General features: G+C 48.2%; 1 protein-coding gene and 1 pseudogene across 3 annotated transcripts in view; both read left to right on the top strand.

Annotated features, from left to right (window-relative positions):
- TMEM185A (transmembrane protein 185A) overlaps window positions 1-13,503 on the top strand; it is a 38,320-nt gene extending 24,817 nt beyond the window's left edge. Inside the window, exons 3-7 of one of the 3 annotated variants that reach the window (XM_001505091.7) lie at window positions 241-448; window positions 6,468-6,551; window positions 9,724-9,900; window positions 10,454-10,577; window positions 11,806-13,503. In XM_001505091.7, coding sequence (XP_001505141.1) covers window positions 241-448; window positions 6,468-6,551; window positions 9,724-9,900; window positions 10,454-10,577; window positions 11,806-12,050 — 838 coding nt within the window. In that variant the 3' untranslated portion in view covers window positions 12,051-13,503. Of the gene's footprint in view, window positions 1-240; window positions 449-6,467; window positions 6,552-7,696; window positions 8,800-9,723; window positions 9,901-10,453; window positions 10,578-11,805 lie in introns of those variants that run through there. The other 2 variants (XM_005614587.4, XM_070257427.1) reach the window with 2 other exon arrangements.
- Window positions 13,504-15,147: 1,644 nt separating this feature from the next.
- LOC102147975 (heat shock transcription factor, X-linked-like) lies at window positions 15,148-18,264 on the top strand (annotated as a pseudogene).
- Window positions 18,265-19,703: the final 1,439 nt, after the last annotated feature.

The raw sequence follows: 19,703 nt of genomic DNA, 5'->3' as shown, positions 1-19,703 counted from the left end.
ACTGTTAAAACTTTGAGTCTGGTTTGGTTATAATGTTCATTTCTTGTCATGTAGTAGTTCTTTGATGTTTGAAAGATTGCTTATTAAAGATTAAGTTAGCTTCCTATCTGATTTTCCTTTGGTTTTTTGTCAAATTTATAATACAATTCATAGTATCCACATAAATTGGTATTTGCCCTGGACTGCTTGCTTGCTATGGATATTCTGAACTGAGGGTGCTTTTCTTCTGCCCCTTTTTAGAGCAGAAGGAGAAACATGTGTGGAGTTCAAAGCCATGTTAATTGCCGTGGGCATCCACTTGCTCCTGCTGATGTTTGAAGTTCTGGTCTGTGACAGGATTGAGAGAGGAAGCCATTTCTGGCTTCTGGTCTTCATGCCGCTGTTCTTCGTTTCCCCGGTGTCTGTTGCAGCTTGTGTTTGGGGCTTTCGACATGACAGGTCACTGGAGGTGAGATTTCATATATTTAAGAATGTTTTAAAAAGTAAAATCTTCTGGTCAGTTATTGTAATGTAGATTTCTCGCCCTTTGTTAGGAAGAGATTGATCTTTAACTCTAGATCATAGTATATAAGGAAACCAACGATGATGGAAATAATCATGTTTCTCTTTCTTGACTTAGAACACTAGTTTTTCACCAGGCCATCAGGCTTCTTCCAGCTTCATGTCTTTCCCTGTCCACCTGTCAGGCTTCTTCTGAGAAACAGAACCAATAGGGTAGATGTCGATGTAGATACGGATACAGATAGAGATACAGACACAGGTATACGTGTAGATATAGGTATGAGGAGATTTCTTTGCAGGAGCTGGCTCATGCCGTTGTGAGGGCTGGCAAGTCTGAAATCCATAGGGCACGCTGGCAGGCTGGAGACTTGGCAGGAGTTGATGCGGCATTCTGGAGGCAGAATCTCTTCCTTTCCAGGAGACCTTGGTTTTTGTTCTTAAGGCTTTTTAACTGATTGATGAGACCCACCGACATTATTGAGGGTAATCTCCTTTAAAGTAAGAACCTTCACAGCAATACCTAGATTAGTGTTTGATTAAATAAGTGGGTGCAATAGCCCAGCCAAGTTGACACATAAAACTAACCACCACCCCACCTCAGACTCTGGGATCTAGCACTTCATCAGCTCTCTGGTTAGCTTATCCTGATGTGCCCATATGTTTATTTATTCATTCAGTAAACATTTATCAAGTATTTACTATATGCCAAGCTCCTTTTGCCTAAACATGGGGGATATACAGATGAGTAAAAAAGCAGCACTAGTAATAATAATGCTAGTAATGAAAATAATTGCAGATACATTTATTGAGCAGTGCCTGTGTGCCAGGCATTGGACTGGGCGCTTCACATGCAGTAGTATCTTACTCAAGATTGACAACAACCCTGTGAAGTAGGTGCATTGGTATCCCTGTTTTCCAGAGAGGGTCAGTAATTTGTTCTGGCCGCTCATTCAGTGACAGGGCTGGGATTCCATTTCAGTCAGCGTGGCTCCAAAGCCCGTGCACCGAACTGCATGGAAGCTGAGGGCCCACAGCCCTGTACAGGTGGTTTGAGAAAAGAACTGGACGCTGTGGATGCTTTGTTTTGAACTGCGTGGATCAACAGTGGAGGAACGAGACAGCAGTTGGGTTGGAAGGGAGCATAGGAGCTGGAAAGTGGCTCACAGTATATGAACCTTGAGAGGAAGGTACCTATAGAGAGGGAGGGTGATAGAGCCTGGCCCTGTGGGAACCAGAGGGAACAGGACCCTGAGCACCAGGAAGGGCTTGACTTTGAACAGGTAGAGCATTTCCTGCACTCTGGTGAGACTCTGGTGCTGGTGGAGAGGGTGTGGGTGTGACTGGTGGTCGGGGTGGACTGTGGAGGGGGAGCACCTCTGAGGGCCTACTCTCACCCTCCCTGCACTTCCCCTCTTTCAATATTCCAGCCCCTTCTCTGCACCGCCCCCTCTGGCTGCTTGCCCGTGGTAGTGGTATTAAAATTTCACCAGGAAGTGCGATTAGGAAACAAATGTCTAAAAGACTCCTTGGGGGTCAGTCCTGAGAGCAAGGTTGAGAAGCACTGAGCTAGGCCCTTCTTGCCCCCACACAACCCCTTACCTGTTACCCGTGTGTCTCTGCACGGTGCCCTTCCTGCCCCCTGTTCCCCAGGAGTCATTGGAGACCTTTGCCTGTCCGTCCTGCCTGCTGGAGCAGGCCAGTCACCCTCCTGCTTCAGAACCTCTCCCCTTTTGTTTCCTCTAAGCATTAGCTCCTGAACTTATCCACACTCTCTGTAGCAACTTCAGTCTCTCATCTGAAAGAGAAAACAAAATCCCAGCAGCAAAACCCTCTCGGTCCTCTTTGGCTATTGTCCCTTATCCTTCCATTCACAGAAAGGATCCCTGAAACAGTGCTGCTCTGACCTCATGCTCCCTGCTCAGCCCCTGTGCTCCCTGGAAGCTGGCACTGAGTGCCCTAGGGCCAAATCGAGCTGGCCCTTTCCAGGCCTCAGCTTTTTTTTTTTTTAAAGATTGGCCCTGAGCTAACATCTGTTGCCAATCATTTTTTTTCTTCTTCTCCTCAAAGCCCCACCCCCCAGTGCATAGTTGTATATTCTAGTTGTAGGTCCTGCTGGTTGTGCTGTGTGGGATGCCAGCTCAGCATGGCTTGATGCGTAGTGCTAGGTCTGCGCACAGGATCTGAACCACTGAAACCCTGGGCCGCTGAAGCGGAGTGTGCGAACTTAACCATTCAGCCATGGGGCGAGCCCCTGAGTCCTCAGCTTTTCTGGCCACTGTGATGCTCCTGACACTCTTGTCCCCTCTGTTTTCGGCTTCTTCACTGAATTTGTCTTTCTCCATCTGCTCCTCATGAGTTCCTGTTTCTTAGGATCCTAGTCGTGGGCATTTTCTATCTTCCCTATGCATACTTCTTCTGAATGATCTTGTTCACACTTCCTGCCTCCACCTCCTCTTATGTGCTCTTGCCTTCTAAATTCACATCTCTAAACTCACATTTCTCCACTAGCGCCAGACTCCTGATGCACCTTCCCCTGAAGCTGTATTCCCTACATTGGTTACAGTCATCTTTACCTCTCTGCTTTATGCCTCTGTCACTTTGCTTGTTTTTTTTCTATTACCTGCACAAACTAAGTAAAACCAAGCTTTAAAAGTCATTCGCAGGGGCCTGCCCAGTGGCTTAGTGGTTATGTGCATGTGCTCCACTTCAGCAGCTTGGGGTTTGCAGGTTTGGATCCCGGGCACAGACCTAGCACCACTCGTCAAACCACGCTCTGGTGGCATCCCACATAAAATGGAGGAGGATTGGCACAGATGTTAGCTCAGTGACAGTCTTCCTCACGCAAAAAGAGGAAGATTGGCAACAGATGTTAGCTTAGGGCCAGTCTTCCTCACACACACACACACACACACACACACACACAAATCATTTGTGAAAGCTCACAGTAAGCAAAATCACTGAGATCAAACATTCTAGATATTACCTCTTTGGTTCAGCATTTCCCAGTAGGGATGGGGTAGGCTGTGTGCTTTTGGCCTTTTGGATAAGAACTATTTTATTGGACAGGACTGTCCTATGCATTGCAGCACACTTATTCCTCACCTCTGCCCACTAAACACTAGTGGAGGCACTCGCCCCTGCCCCCAGTCTTTGTGATGTCCATTAGTACCCCTGCCTGGTTCCTAGCTCTTCCCAGGACAGCAGTGTTGCCCAGATTGAAAAGCACTGAGAGAGTTTTCTAAATATGCTTGGATACGAGGAGGTTTAAGAAAACTGAAAATTTGGAACTTTGTTTATTATAAAGTAAAAGCATACACGAAGGCTAGGAGTGCACTGAGTGTGAAGCCATATTCTCCTAATGCAGCGCTACAGAAAGTAAGTCGTTCAGATAGTCATGCTCCTGGCGTTCCTACCTACGAGGAGAAACACCGTGCTGGGAGTTGGGCTCCCTCTTGGCTCTCATGTCCCGAGAGGAGGAAGCACCTGTGTTTGCTAGGGTTTGGTTGGGGACAGGCTCACACAGAAACTGCAGGAGGAGTCAGGGTTTGCCAGGGTGCCCCATGCAGGAAGGGGAGCGGATGGTGTTTTCCAGGCAGAGGGAATAACTCATACAGAGACATAGAGGCAGGAGAAAATCTGTCGTGTTGAGTGCACTATGATGGCTCAGATAGGAGTGGAGCACAGTTTTGCTAGATGCAGAGTTCTGGAGATGAATGTTGGTGATGGTTGCACAGCAATATGAATGTACTTAATACCACCAAACTGTGCAGTTAAAGATCATTAAGATGGTAAGTTTTATGTTTTGTGTATTTTACCACAATAAAAAAGATACGCCTAGAGCATAAAGTGGAAAGGAGGGAACTGTGGGATTGGGGGAAAGGGAGGCTGTATAGAGGGATAGAGCTGAGGAGGGGGCCAGATCTTCAGTCCTCCGAGCATGTGCCAGGCTGCCCCAGGGCACTCTAGTGAACTCACAGGGGCACCATGGCACGTTGGACATTTTTGAGGGAAAAGCAGTGACACCTGACATCATATGGTGGGGACACCATATGAACTACTAGCTCCATGTAGTTTCATGGTTTTGTTAACTGGTCAAAGTACATTCCTTTCGATGATGTCATAGAAGAAGCTGGGTTGTCAGCAGTTGCTGTTATGAGAAGGTGGTACTGTGCAAAAGTCCGCCTGGAGAACAGGTAACGAGGGTGGAAGTGTCTTGAGAAATGGTGCAGTACCCAACAGGCACACACATCCCCTTCAGAATTAGTTGTGGTTATTTAAGAATGAAATAAAAATAATATTTTTCTTTCAATTTATGTGAGTTATTTTCTTTTTAGATGGCTACTCAGGACGTAAATACTAAGTTTAGATCTAATTACTTAAATCAGTGGAACAGTTAGATATTTCTTTTGCTCAGAGGCCTATGAAAGAACTGCTGAGTCACTAAATGCCCTGTGAACTGAGAGCTTTGGGAAGCTCTGGGCCAGATCAGATGGTTTCATGTGGTTTTCATTCTGTAGGTGGTGGCAAGCACTGTAGCCAGAAGGAAGACCGTCTGGAGGGCGTTTGGGAGCAGAGCGCCTTTAAGACTGGAGGCTGGGGGACTAGTCAGAGGGCTGTTGGAGTGCTTTGGGAGGATTGGTGATGAGGAAGGCCTGACTAGGCAATAGTAATGGGGATGGAGAGAAGGTAGGGGATTCAAGAGAAGTCTGGATGGTAGAGAAGACAGGACATGGTGACTGATTATGAGAGTGTGGGAAAAGGAAGATAGGGTGCTCTCTGGTGTCATGGCTTGGGTAATAGGCCACTTGAAATGGGAGGCTGTCGAAAGGGGTGAGACAGGGTAAAGGTGTGTATGTGGGGTAGTGAACTCAGTTTGGGACTGGCTTCATCTGAGGTGCCTCTTGGAGAGCTGGGTGTGGGCAAGCCAGCAGTGTGGATGACATTTCTTCTTCCCTAGTCCCAGGGTGGAGCGATTGAGTGAAAGCTTGTGTGTTTGTGTCCATGTCTCGCTAGTGGGAAGAGAAGCCTGAGTTTGAGGCTCTGGGGAGCATCACCATTTAAGGAGAAGAAAAGGAGACTGAAAAGAAACCATGAGAGCACCAGGAGGAGGGCAGGGCTGCATGCTGGGCTCCTAGCAGGAGGAAGGAGTGCTCAGTGCCATCAGATGCTGCAGAGATGCTCCAGGAGGATGTGAATTGAAATGGTGTGATGTTGCAGAGGTTATTGGCAACCTTGATGAAAGCAGTTTCTGACTGGTCATGGGCACGAAGGCCAGATCACAGTGTGTGGAGCTTTGAAGGGCAAGGGAGGCCATAGGGGCTTAAGTATCCATGATGTCTCACAAAGTTTGATGGTAACAGAAAGAGCTGGGGCTAGGAGGGGATACTGGGTCAAGGGAGGGGGCGTTCCTTTGGTCTTAGGGTTCCTTTGTGTTTAATGGGAATGAGTTGTACTTGTTTCTGTGCTTCTGGGAAGAATCAGTAGAAGAGGCAGGGTTAAAGATGCAGTAAAGAACCTATAATTGATGTCTTGATGTGACAGGGCCCTCAAGGAGCCAGAACGGAAGGGGTGGGATGCAGGGCCGAGTCCTGGGTACAAGAAGAAGGAAGTACAGCGATGGTTAGGAATAGAGATGTCTGTGGGTAGGGGCAGGAAGGAGGCTCGGGGAGTCTACTGCAAATTGCCTCTATACTTGGCGAGCCTGGAAACAAGGTTGTTGCTTGGGCCAGCATAAAGGGCAGGGAAGCCACTAAGCAGAGAGGACGAGACCAGAGGCCAGGGGCAGGTTTCTCCTTGGCACAGCACTGGTTCCCTCCTCCAGTGCTGAGAATCACGAGGTCCCAGTGTAACTTCATGAAACTTCTATGGCATTACAATTTGCAGTGCCTTTTAGTGTGTTAACCAAATAATTGCAGTATCGAAGACAACTTGTACTTTGTTTAACTGATTCTTCTCTTCATTTTTAGTTAGAAATCCTGTGTTCTGTCAACATTCTCCAGTTTATATTCATTGCCTTAAGACTGGACAAGATCATCCACTGGCCCTGGCTTGTATGTAACTTTTTAAATCCCTAAATAAACTTTTATTTTTTATTATAAAAGTAATTTGTGTTCATTGTAGAAAACTTCGAAAAGACAGACAAGCATAGGTAATAGAATAATAATCACGCATAATCCACTGGGACATAACAGGTTAGTGGTTTTTGCTTTTTTGTTTTGGGGTTTATTGTTTCATATAGTTGAGATCATACTACATATATAATTTTTTATCCTGCTTTTTTGTTCTAACATAAAGTTTAACTGATGCAAAATATTCTTCAAATGTGTTTACCAAACCATCCCCTTATTTCTGAATATTGAAGTTGTCACCAGTGTTTTGCAATTATAAATCATGCTGCAGCATATATTTTTGTGCATAAAAAAATCTTTGCCTGATTTTTTTTCATTGTTTTCTTAGGAAAGACTCCAGAAACAGTATTACTGGGCCAGGGGGTGGGGACTTTTTGAGATTTTGAAATACAAACTGCACTGCCAACTTGCTTTTCAAAAAAGTTGTGCCACTTGACACTCCTGCCAGGGGTGAGGTCTAAGTCATGCTTGTAACCTGTGGCTTCGGTTAGTGGGTGTTTGGTTAAAATTGACTGTGCATAGATAGATGGATGGATGGATAGATACATACATACATACATATATATGTATATATGGCGAGCTGCAAATTAAGAATACAGTATGGTTTCAACTATTAATGCGTAGAAAGAAGATGATAACAAAGGTGGAAGAGTTACAGTGCCTTTAGGGGGTGAGCTCTTGCTGGTAGTTTGTGTTCCCCCTGCCGTTGCTTGATGTGTACTTTTTCATACAAGACATTTTCTGTAATGAACATGGTTTACCTTTTAAAAAAACAAAATTAAAAAAGAAAGCATTTGGTGACAGGAATGAAAATAAGGGGACATGTGTCACCTCCATTATAAAGACAAGACTCATGAGGTCTGCCCAAAGTCTTTGATATAACATTCATAATAAAAAATATTTTTCAGGCACCCATTCTATGTCTTCAGGGTGCTGTATCTGGAGAATAGTAATTGGGTTCAAAACTTTCTGTTATGATTTGGAGGAGACAAATCTGGATAAGACCAAAATTTTAGTGTAAGGTACAATCAGAAAAAAAGATTGGGAATTTTGAATGTTTTCTGTAGGTGAACAGAGGGATTTTTCCAGCCCTAATCCTGTGCAAGTTGCAGCACATGAAGCAATCTGATTGCATGTTTCTCACAATGATCAAGAGAGACCAAGTGAAGCCGTTATGGTCACTAACATTCCACCCACGAGGGGCATGCCACTGTATGAGAGTCTGATTGCAGAAGTGTTTTAGGGACACATGGAAAAGGCTGTGCATAGACTTTACAGCAAAACCTATCATCAGGAGCTCCAACTACTCAGGAGGATTAAAAATCATATACCAACTCAAGTCATAGGTCTAAAAATAAAATGTAAAACAAAAGAACTTTTAGAAGAAAACAGGAGGAAATCTTTGGACCTGGGCTTATGTGAAGAGTTCCTGGAAATGATGCCAACAACATGGTACATAAAAGAAGCTCAAAATTGAAATGAAATTAATGAAAACACAGGCCACCGACAAGGAGAAAATATTTGCAAAGCATATATCTGGCCAAGGACTTGTATTCAAAACACGTAAAGAACTCTCAAAACTCAAAAGTGAAAACCAAACAAGCTAATTTAAAAATTGACAAAAGACTTGAACAGACAGTTCACAAAGAGGATATACATCTGGTGAATAAACACATGAAAAGGACATCACTACCCTTTAGGGAAAGACAAATAGAAACTAGAATGAGGTGCTGCAGTGTGCTGATCAGAATGGCGAAGATAAAAAGCACAATACCAAGTGCTGGGGAGGATGCAGAGGGACTGGGATACTCGCATGTCGCTGCTGGGAACGCCAAATTGTACAGGCTCTCTGGAATACGGTTTGACAACTTATAAAGTTAAACATGGAGTTACCATATGACATAGCAGTGCAAATTCTGGGCATTTCCCCTAGGGAAATGCGAATGTACAGCCACACAAAAACCCATGTGCAAGTGTGTATAGCTGCTTTGTTTGTGATAGCCAGAAGCAGGAAAGCACCCAGATCTCCTCCCCCAGGTGACTGGATGAACAGGCTGTGGTGCATCCATCCAGTGGAACACCACTCAGCAATAAAGAGAAACGACCTGTGATACACACAACCACCTAGATGAATCTGAGACATTCTGCTGATTTCGAGAAGTTTTAGAAGGTGACATGCCATATGATTCCATCTACATTACGTTTTTGAAAAGACAAAAATGTAGTGATAGAGAACAGATTAGTGGTTGCCAGGGGTTATGGGTAGGTTGAAGGTGTGACACAGTGAAAGGACAGCACGAGGGAGTCTTGTGGGGTGAAGGAGCTGTCTTGTGCCCTGCCTGGGGCTATGCAGATCTCCACATGCCTGCGTGAAAAGTCATAGAACTGTACACCAAAGGAAAACAGCCAATTTTACTGTTTGATAAGACAAAGGGCTAACAGACGTATTCAAGGGGGCAGTGCAGGAGGGAGAAAAGGTCTCACAGGGGAGCCTAGTGAGGCCCCCAAGTCTTATCCTGTGGGCTTGTGTGGGTGCAAAACAAGGTCTTTCTAGTATGACAGCAACAGACACAGAACCCGCCTGGGTGAGAAGGCAACGACCAGGTGGTGGAACCCTTCCAGCATCAGAGTGCAAGTTAGTGGAGAGCCTGTGTACCCTGGGCAGCCAGCTTCCAGGGGGCACACTCCCCAAAGTCTTTGGCCAAAGTTCCTCTGGCAAGATGTTGAAATGGCCTGTGAAGAGGGTATGTCAGGATGAGGTGGGGCAAGTGTGCCTGAGGTGGCAGCACTGCCCTGTTTCCCTCCAGGGCTGGTGATGTGATGCTGGCAGAGCCAGCGTGGGCTGAGTAAGATCATACCTGAGTGAAGAGCAGTTGCCAGGCTTGTCACCCCAAGAGTGACCCATGCCAGGGCACTTCCTGGCCTGGCAGCAGGTCCCCTGGTAAACGCACTGTGTACTCTTCCCCATGCTGCCCTCACAGCAGTCCTCATTTGTGCTGTCTTACTCACAGAGATCAGCAAGGGGTTGGCTATGCCTACCTCAGATGCTGGGGTGCAAACTAGAGAGACATTTCTTCTCTGCTCCTGCCCTCAGGTCGTGTGTGTCCCCCTGTGGATTCTCATGTCCTTTCTGTGCCTGGTGGTCCTCTATTACATTGTGTGGTCCGTCCTGTTCCTGCGCTCCATGGATGTGATTGCAGAACAGCGAAGGACACACATAACAATGGCACTGAGCTGGATGACCATTGTTGTGCCTCTCCTTACTTTTGAGGTAAGTTTTCGACAGCAGAACTCTTCAAACCCTGCTGCCCTGTGACAGCACCCTATACCGGCAGCCCACTCTCCCAGGAAGTCACTGTATGCCAGCTCTTGGAGAGTGTGCCGAGAGAGAATGAGAGGAAAATTAGAACATCCTTTCCTTTGGGGGGCTGGGGGCTGGCAGGGGGAAGTGCACCTTTCTAGCCATCTGTATGTATCAGGTTTTCTGCTTCTAGAAAGAGAAAGTTGGATGTTGTATTTTCATATTTTACTTCTGTGGAGAATTACAGAAGAGGCCCCATTGACCCCTCCAGGCGAACACCAGGAGGAGTTCCCCGTACAGTCCTGGCACTGAAAATTTCCAGGTGGACAGATTTTGTTTAGTCCTGAGGGAGGATGTCAAAGCTTGTCCCCTCCTTTCCCTAGAACAGAGGGTTTCTGTAGTGTCCTGTGGAGCTGACTTGCCCCCTTATGAGACCTGACGAGGGAGGGGTGGTCTGGCTTCAGACATTGTTTGTTTTCAGGTGCTGCATCAGCAGAACCTCTGACTGTTTCTTTTCCTTTAGATCCTGCTGGTTCACAAACTGGATGGCCACAATGCATTCTCTTGTATTCCAATATTTGTCCCTCTTTGGCTTTCTTTGATCACTCTGATGGCAACCACATTCGGACAGAAGGGAGGGAACCACTGTATGTACTCAGCATTTCAGAAGCCCTTGGTCTGTGTGTGTGTGTGTGTGTGTGTGTGTGTGTGTATTTGTGCTTGTCTGTGTGCGTGTGTGCATGTGGCCTCACTCTGTGAAAGGATGAGCCAGAGGGCCACAATTGAGGAGTTTGCATTGGAAAGCTAAAGCTGAGGAAGGTCTGGAATCTTCCAAAGGAAGGGCATGCTGTCAACCTTGCTTCCCCTGCCCTGTACCACAGCCTCCCTAGTGGTGCACTGTGTGATTTGAGGTGGGACTGACCATGGCAGGTAGCCTCTCTGAGCCCCATGGGGATCCACTTTCCTGAGAGCTCCTGAGGATTAGATGAAAATCCACATCACCTCCCAAACCCTGGCAGTCCTCCTAGGTTCTGTTTCCTCCTCTCTCTACCCAGTGTCATTCCTGATGTCACCAAGTGTTATCAGTGGCACCCTGCTTGCTCTCTCTTCCTCCCCACCTGCATGCTGTTATATACCCAGTTTTGAAGCGATCTTTGACAAGGGTCCCTTCCGCACTAGCCTATGAGCTCCTTTGCATATAGCCCCAGAGCATGCCCTTGGAACTCCATGGGATGGGGGGTCTGTGCCCCCAGAGAGCCAGCACTGAGCTGGCGGTCCCATGGTACACAGAGAGGAAGAGTCGGCCTTGGAGAAGTAGCTTTGAGGAGGCCCCAGAAACTCAGGCTGCCTCCTGGCCTGGACCAACATCTGTCTGCCATCCCCCTGGATTCCAGAGGATGACAGAAATCCTTTTCTTGGATGAGATTCTTTGTCGTACATGAGTTTATCCCAAGTGGGGAAGATTAGAGGATGTTGACATAGTGCAGACATTGCAGGTATTTGAGACTCACACAGCAATAGTTCTCAAACTGGAGCACCCATGAGAATCCCTGGGAGGGCCTGTGTGCAGGCGGACTGCCCACCCCACCCACAGTTGCTGATTCACGGAGGTCTGGGCCAGGGCCGAGATTGCATCCCCAACAAGGCCCCAGGGATACAAACTGGTCGCTGCCAGTCTGGGAACCCCACTTGGAGAACCACAGAGCCACAGGTCTTACTTCTTGCCCTTAGTGGGTATTTAGGCCTTGCTCAGTCTCCATTCCTGAGACATCAGGGTAAAGCATTACATTGTTCAAGTAAAACTTACTCAGGAAAGAAAAGTAACGTGAAATTCAGTGGAGGCTAGTGTTTAATAAGTACATTCTTCTTTTTCAGGGTGGTTTGGTATTCGCAAGGATTTCTGTCAGTTTCTGCTTGAAATATTCCCGTTTTTGAGAGAATACGGAAATATTTCCTATGACCTCCATCATGAAGATAATGAGGAAACCGAAGAAACTCCAGTTCCAGAACCTCCGAAAATCGCTCCTATGTTTCGAAAGAAGACCAGGGTAGTTATCACCCAGAGTCCTGGAAAGTATGTCCTCCCCCCTCCTAAATTAAATATTGAAATGCCGGATTAGATGCCATTTCCTGGGACAGAACGTAAGTGGACTGGGACACATGCTCTCTTCTACCTTCCTCTGCCTCTTTGTTCACCCCCCCCCCCCCGAACTGGAACTGGAGCTGGGTCTCCAGGAACTTCCATCTCATGCCTTGTTTGCACTCAATGCCTACCAGTGACTCACCACGACGGGACACACAGGTGGCAGGTGACTGGAACATGCGGTGTGGTATGGGGTGTCTGTCAGTGGATGTGGATGTGATGGAGGGAATGTGTGTGTGAGAGGGAGAAAACCATCTCCCTCTAGGAGGGTGGCTGAGGAGCGGGCTTGGATGCACAGAGGACGGCTGATTACGCCAGAGAAGGAACGTCTGCGTGGCTGGCTTTCACAGTGCTAAAATCCCATCAAAAGTGTTATTTGAAAATGTATTTTTAAACCAGGCCGGCCTCGCTGTGCACCTCAGATTCTCCTGTTGTGGCATAGTCAGTAGGAACTGTACATACACCTCTCTGGCACCACGTGTGTATCCACGCCGTCATTACTGTCTGTGTTCCTGCTGTGGAAGTAGTTTCTCCTTGGGCATGCTGACAGCAGTTTTTAATGGCCCCGTTGGTGAGCCCTTTCTAATGAAGTGACTCCGTGCCTGTATAGTATTTATATGAATATTTTAGCATTGTAATATACCGTGTTAAATCCTAGTTCTGTACAGTATATTCTGTTAAAGTATTTTTTTACAAGCTTGTACTAGAGACATACGTGTTCTGTTGCAGAAGTCGAAGCCGGTGGCACACCTGTCCTGCCCACTGGGGTGCCACCCATTAAGGGGACATCACCATTCCCCCTTGAATTTCTCCACATACATAGTAGCTGCTACTGCCAGAACAGCCACAATAAGCAAGAAATGGTTTGTGCTTTTGTAACATTCTGGGAATATTGACTTGCAAGAAATCTATAAAGCACGACTTGAAACTGGAACACTGGAGAAAGTTGCCAAGACTAGAAACAGCCAGCAGAATTGTATGTATGTTAAGGTCCGAGGCTTTCTTCCACCAACAAGAACGCATCCAGCTGGGCGCATGCCTTTATCTAGGAGTACAGTTGCTCCAAGAGCTGGTGGTACAGCCCTGAGGCAGAGCAGAAGAAAGCAGATCCTACAGGATAAGAGCCTTCTGCCTGGGAACAAGTAGCCCATTTTTTAACAGAGGATGAAAGGAACATTGACACTCCCACCCAGGAGAAGAGTGGAGGGTTTAAAGCAGGCAGCTGTTAACTTGTCTAAACCAAGCTCAGCTGACATCCACCCGTCCATGACACCACCCTGGCAGTGGCCCCCAGCAAGCCTGTTCTCTCTGGGGGAGAGGGGGGACATATGGAACGGTGTAGCCTTTCCTGCTTGGTGTGTAACAAATGTAGCTCAATCCACTATTTTTGCTCCCTTTACCTGTTCAATAAACCGGTTCCTCATTTTTCATGTGCACTGTGTGGCTCTTGCTTTAGATACAATCAGGACCCTGGAATTGTTCTCAACCAGCAAGAAAGGAAACCTCTAGCTGCCATGGGTGGCCGAGGCGAGCAAGGCTGGGGAAACATCTCTAATGAGTCTTCAGGTAGAGCTAGAACATACAGCAGAGAGAGGGAAAGGGGTGTCACGGAGAGTCTACGTTGGCTGGGGACGCTGTTTTGCACTTGTCACAGCTTAGGAGCCTTTCGAGAGTGTTCTCAGGTTCCAAGATGGTCTAAATCCCAAAGTGACCTTTTAGTGGTCCTGAGGCATTCCCCAGTCACATCAGTGGCTGCGTATTGCTTACATCTAAATAAAATACTCTGTGATTTCTGTGTAGCTTGCCCTAGCTGTTTCTACGTTTTCAAGGGCACTTAACTCAGGTGGCATTTCAGCCCATGGTTTGCAGCAATTGACAAGGAAGTCTGACACTTGCTGCTGATGGAATGATTTCCTGCAGGCAGTCAAAGGCCACAGATGGGTCGTTTCTTAAGCTCATTAGATTTCAGACTTGCCGTTAGACAAACACCCTTTTCAATAACCACAGTAGCTATGACTTAAGTGTCAGGTACCTTGCTACCTGCTGCATGTCCCATTGAAGGCTCAGGACCCTGTGAAGCAGGTGCTCTTACCCCCATGAGGAAACAGAGGCCCAGAGAGGTTGAGTAACGGGCCCAAAGTCACACAGCTGGGTAATGGCAGGACCGAAATGCCAATGTGGGCAGTCTGCACACAGAGCCTCTGCTCTCACCCACTGGGCCAGAGTGCCTGGGCCCTGGGCTGATAACGCCTCAAGTTTGGAGGCATTTCTGGTTCATGGAAACCTCTGGAAGATCATGGAGCTCCATGCCAAGGATAGAGTAGGGGATGTTGGTGGAGGTGGCCTTGCATGTGGGGAGAATGTGCTCGAGAGGCTGCTCTGCATGACCACCTCTTACTGATTGTCCCAGCACTACACCCCAAAGAAGGATTGCAGAGCTCAAACCCTGGGCACAAACCAGGATGGGTGTCCCTGTAGACGTTGGTCAAGGAAAGTAAGCCGTGGGTGAGGCCAGTGGCTAATACCCTGACACGGCATGCCCGGGAAGGCAGATGGTGTATAACGGGTCTGTCTGTGCGGTGAGGGGCATGGGTGCAGGCTGAGGAGAGGCAGGAAGAAGGCTGCCTTCTCCTCCGCATCAATCTGCCAGGTGGTGGTGGGTCACCTAGCTAACCCATTCACCCAAGCAGCAACCTGCCATGTGCCTTCTGGTGACCAACGGCATGGCCACGTTAGGGTCTCTGAGGAGGACCTGGCTGTGACAGCACGAAAAGGATGATGTGACGGTGCCCTTGACCATGGATGCCCGTCCTGGACTTTGCTGAGTGCTTAAAAGCACAAATCCGTCTTATTCAGAGCCCTCAAGGCCAATGGACTCCGAGAATGAGCTCTGACCTTCTCTAGTTGGTACGCGAGTGTAGGTCTGCAAACCCCAGGAGCCCGAGGACAAGAGAACTCATGGTTTGCACTGAATGTTTGGCTTGTTACTTTAAACCCATATACGAGTGTCCACTTTCGCAGTGAGATGACTGTGTGTGGACCAGAATGTTGGTGTGCTCACAGGTCATTGTGGGGCCTGGCTCTATATTAGGTCCCTTGCTGGTTATGTTGTGATGTCACCCCAAGAAGCATGAGCCCCTTTGTGATGTCCTGAGCTGCAATGTTATCAAGGGGCACTGCTGGCCACGCTGCCCTCTCATGTGCACATGACGGAAGGACATGCCGCCACTTAGTACAGCTAGAGAGGAGAAAAGTCATCCAACAGGCCAGGGGCCCGACATCGGGATGACGCCTTTTCCTCCAGAAACAAGGGCTCCCGCAATTGGCTCAGAGAGCTACGCTCCTCCAGTAGATGTCTCACTCACCCTGACCCAGCTGGTGTCAGCTGGGCACCCTGACTTCAGGCTGCTGCTTGAAGAAATTGCTTTCCAAGCTTTGCACGAAGAGCCTTGGTTCAAAAGGCCTTGCACGCCTGTGATGCCCTATCAGGGGAGAAGGCAGTCTCCTCTCTCTGCTCTTTCCTGAGAAGCTGGACAGTCGTCCACAGCAATCAGTTTGCATCAACTTGGTGGGCCGCTGGTGGGACGTGCATAGGTATCGATGAGAAACTGTTTCGAAAGGAGATTTTGGAGAGAGATGGCCCAAACAAAGTGTTTGAAACAGACCGTATGAAGAGTTTCATCTGTCAGATTAACCTCTAAGGACCCAGCAAAATGCATCAGGACATTCACACGTCCATCTGCTTTACCCATTTTTTCACCCAGGAGAGAACCGTCTACGTCCTGAGCCAGGCAACTGCCGACAAACCACCCAAGGGGCTGAGCCGCTGGGCTCTGGGATGGCGGGGTCGGGTCAGGTGGAAATCCCAGGACTGCCTCTTGGGAATTGGGTGCCCATTTCCCCTCCTGGTGGTGGTGATGTTGACTAAGAGGGCTCCAAATGGTGCCCAGTGTGTCGGGAGTGCTTTATTAAGAGACACACGACTTAATGGACAACATGATGACTACAGTTCACATTGCTGTAGGGCGTATGCGAAAGCTGGTAAGAGTAGATCCCAAGAGTTCTCCTCACAAGGAAAAAACTTTTCTTCTTCCTTTTTTTGTATCTGTATGAGATGATGGATGCTAACTAAACTTCCTGTGGTAATCATTTCACAATACATGTAAGTCAAGTCGTTATACTGTGCACCTGAAACTTAGACAGTGCTCTGTGTCAATTATAGCTCAATAAAACTGGAGAAAAAAGATGATACTGTTGAGACACTGTATCTTCCTGTCCTCCTGCTTGGAGACCAATGTCACTGGGGGGTTTGTGTGCACCCATGACTCCCATAGCTCGAACCTGTAACGTAGTGGGTGTCCAGGCCCCTTCCTGTGAAATAGCAGTGACCCCTGGCTTGTCCTGGGGAAGTGCTAGCCCCAAAGCACTTTTTAAAGACTGTTGAAGGTTGACTTGATGGGCGTACTTCCCGAGGTCAGCGGGCCACTGGCGGCCAAGGGCCAGTGGCTCCCAGCAAAGGGGTGATTCTGTTGCCAGCTGACACTTCTTTATAGAGCTGCCGAATCTTCTTCTCTCCCCATGTGCGAACTCCAGGTTGGCCCTGTGTAGTCATTTTCTGAGGGTGAAATGCCAGTCATAAGTTCGTGAATCTTGAGCATGTCAAAGCTAGTGCACGGCTTCCTGTCGGGATGGTGGCCTCCTGCAAAGAGGGCTCAGGACTGCTGGACTAGATCGCATAGGGGCCTGGATTGCCGTTGCTAGTTGCGATCAACTCCTTTGTGACTTGGAGTTTCTCTTTCTCTTTAAATGTTGAACCTCAGTTCCGGTTCGACTACAGTCCCTCGTTTAGGAGAGACTGCCCTCACCTTCTCGTGAGGGTGAAGAGGCGAGCAGGTATTAAACCTGCACCGAGGCTGATGGAGAGCAAGCCCAAAGCCCTGAGGATTCCTCAGCACCTACAGCCACTGAGCCACAAGACGACCTCCCAGACTCTAAGGAGCACAACCAGGAGACTCCGATCGACCGAGAACTTGACAACCCTACCTCTCAGGTCAGGAGTGACTCTGCCCTTCCAGCCACTCTTGGGACGGCAGCCAAGCCCACTGTGACAGATCCCAATGTTGCCATAGACCAGCCGGGCCGAGGCCAGCCTGAGGGCACCCAGGCTCCCGTCGTTCTCATGGCAGACATCGCCATGCCGGGTGAGTGCCCCTGGTCTGTTTCACCTTGCCTTCCATCTGGATGAATTTCTGTGGGCCTGTGGTGGCCTTGCAGCCATGCCTCCTGGGTTCCTCATTGTGCCAACCACGCAGCTCCCTGTGGCCGGATGGCTGCCTTTGTGCCACCCCTGGATGCCCGTCGTGGCTGCTGCACCTGCCACCCCCGTGATTGTGACTCCTCATCCCCCGAGTCTGTTCCACTGCTGTCCCGACTGCCATTGTTTCCCAGAATACCTGCCACCTGCTGACAGTCCCCCAGAGTACCCAGACCATGCAGACTACAACAGATAAAGGCAGTCATTTTGTCACAAATGTGCAGGTCAATAAAAAGTATGAGGGAATGAGCAACTTTCTGCTGAACAAAAGCGTTCGTCGCCTCTGTCATGTTTCTTTCTTGGCAGTTGAGGACTGCTCGGATATTCTCTGCTGGCATGGGAAAGAACTGAACGTCCCACCACTCCTGGCATAAGGCAGGCACCTAGGAGACACTCACGTGAGCCCCTCAGACACTTTTCATCCACTTTGAAGTGCTTGACAAGTACAAGAACCAAGCGTCGGTGGCCTAATGATCACAATGGCACTGCTTTCCTGGCCGTCCAGACACAACTTTCTGTCATGTCGGTGCCTTTGTCGAAGAGGATCTTCATCTCACAGAGGAGAAGAGATCCAGTCTCACCTTGTAAGAGGACTAACAAGTGCCCTCACTGTTCTGTGACAAGCAGACATGGAGCAGACAGTCACGGCCAGACTCCCACAGGTGTCACCTTAGAGGGGGCTCCTCAGCGTCTGCACCACAGGATCAACAATCGGCTTTTACTGCACGTACTGGATCTGGTGACTTCTCGGTTTTTCTTCCCTTTTGTTTGTTTTTTTTCCTTCTTTCTTTTTTGAGTTAAACATTTCAAGGGTGTCATGTTTCAATTTAGGGAGAAACCTCTGGTTGCTGGAGTGTGGGCTCATAATACATGCCCTTGTCGATGAGCCTCTTTAAAGAGTGTTTGTCTTCGGGAGCATAAGAAATACACTTCCATGTTCTTGCTGTAGAAATAATCGGGTGTAGACACCAGAAGAGCTCTGAAATCAGGTGGAGGGGAAAGTGCAAATGGCGATCCAGCAGGACCAAAAGACACCGCTCCCCCCTCCTTGTTTTGATCTGACAGCAGGTAGACAGTCCCGTGAGGAGGGGGAAGCCTGGTAAGAGAATGCACACGTGGCAGTGGAGCTCAGGAGCACTGGCATCCTGGGTCTAGCTCTGGTCTGTGGTGATTCTCCCTGCCCCACCCTGCTCACTGAGAAATCCACACTCACACATGGGTGCTCATCCCCTTTCCAACATTCGTTCGTTTGGGACTCCTTGGCTTTTAAGAAGTACCTTTTTCATCTTTACCTTGGACTTCCATGGGCCTCCTGATCTTCAATCACATGGAGATGCTGCTGTTTAAGGGCCACTTACCTATAAAGTTAGGCCCATGTGAGACTTGCTTACATGTAAGTCTACATAGAAAGGGGCAGATGTGCAGGATTGTACTGTTGAATTATCTGCCTTTCGAAAAGGGCATGGTTTTATTTACAAAATCTGGACGGCATGATGTCAGTAACAGACCAGTTCCGTACTTCATTCCTACGGCTTACTCATGTCTAGATTGTGAACCTCACATCTGTTAACTGTTAACTGAAACTGGCTGACCTTGAGGCCTTCTGGGCTAGGGCAGAGGCAGCATTCTAAGCTCAACCATGAGCCAAGGGACCCTTAAAGGCTCTCATGGGCTGGGCCATGACAGCCAAATAAAGTCTTGAAATCAACTCGTGCTAAGGGGACCAGAGGAAGGACCAGGCTGGTCCAGAGCCCTGGATTTTACTTTTGTTCCCAGGGCATCACAGGTGACAGTGTCTAGGAAAGTGAAAATGCAGTTCAACCAGAAAGGGTTGCCGAGAGTGGGCTGCATAGAATGTGCTCCAAAGTACATAAAATGTGACATCTGATGCGTAAAGTCGAAGAGCCAGGTGATTTTGGTGATGGCAGACTCACTTCCCACAAGGCATTGCCCAAGCCTCCTCTAGCTCAGGGGTCAGCTCTGTTCCCCAGTGCACCCCCACCATCTCCTCTAGGTTCCTTTTTTCTCAGTCCCTTCTTGGGTGAAGTTGTCTACGGCCAAACCATGACCGGAGGGAGGGTGGAAGTGTCAGAGGCTTTAACCCACTGAATGACCAACCCCAGGAAAAAGAAACACTGTCATTATCTGTCCTGTAGTGCATCTTCTGGAAATGTGCACACCTCCTTCTGCCTGTGTGCCCGTTAGGGATGGGGACAATTATGTCCACAGTCATTGTGATGGTCGTCATATGAAACAGGGGACACCCATGCCATAGGGACCACCCGGGTGCTCTGAGTCACTGCCCCAAAGATGGAT

Source organism: Equus caballus, chromosome X (assembly GCF_041296265.1).
Source record: "Equus caballus isolate H_3958 breed thoroughbred chromosome X, TB-T2T, whole genome shotgun sequence".
Taxonomy (NCBI): domain Eukaryota; kingdom Metazoa; phylum Chordata; class Mammalia; order Perissodactyla; family Equidae; genus Equus; species Equus caballus.
The sequence above is the reverse complement of the archived record's forward strand: the minus strand, read 5'-3'. Positions and strand labels throughout refer to the sequence as shown.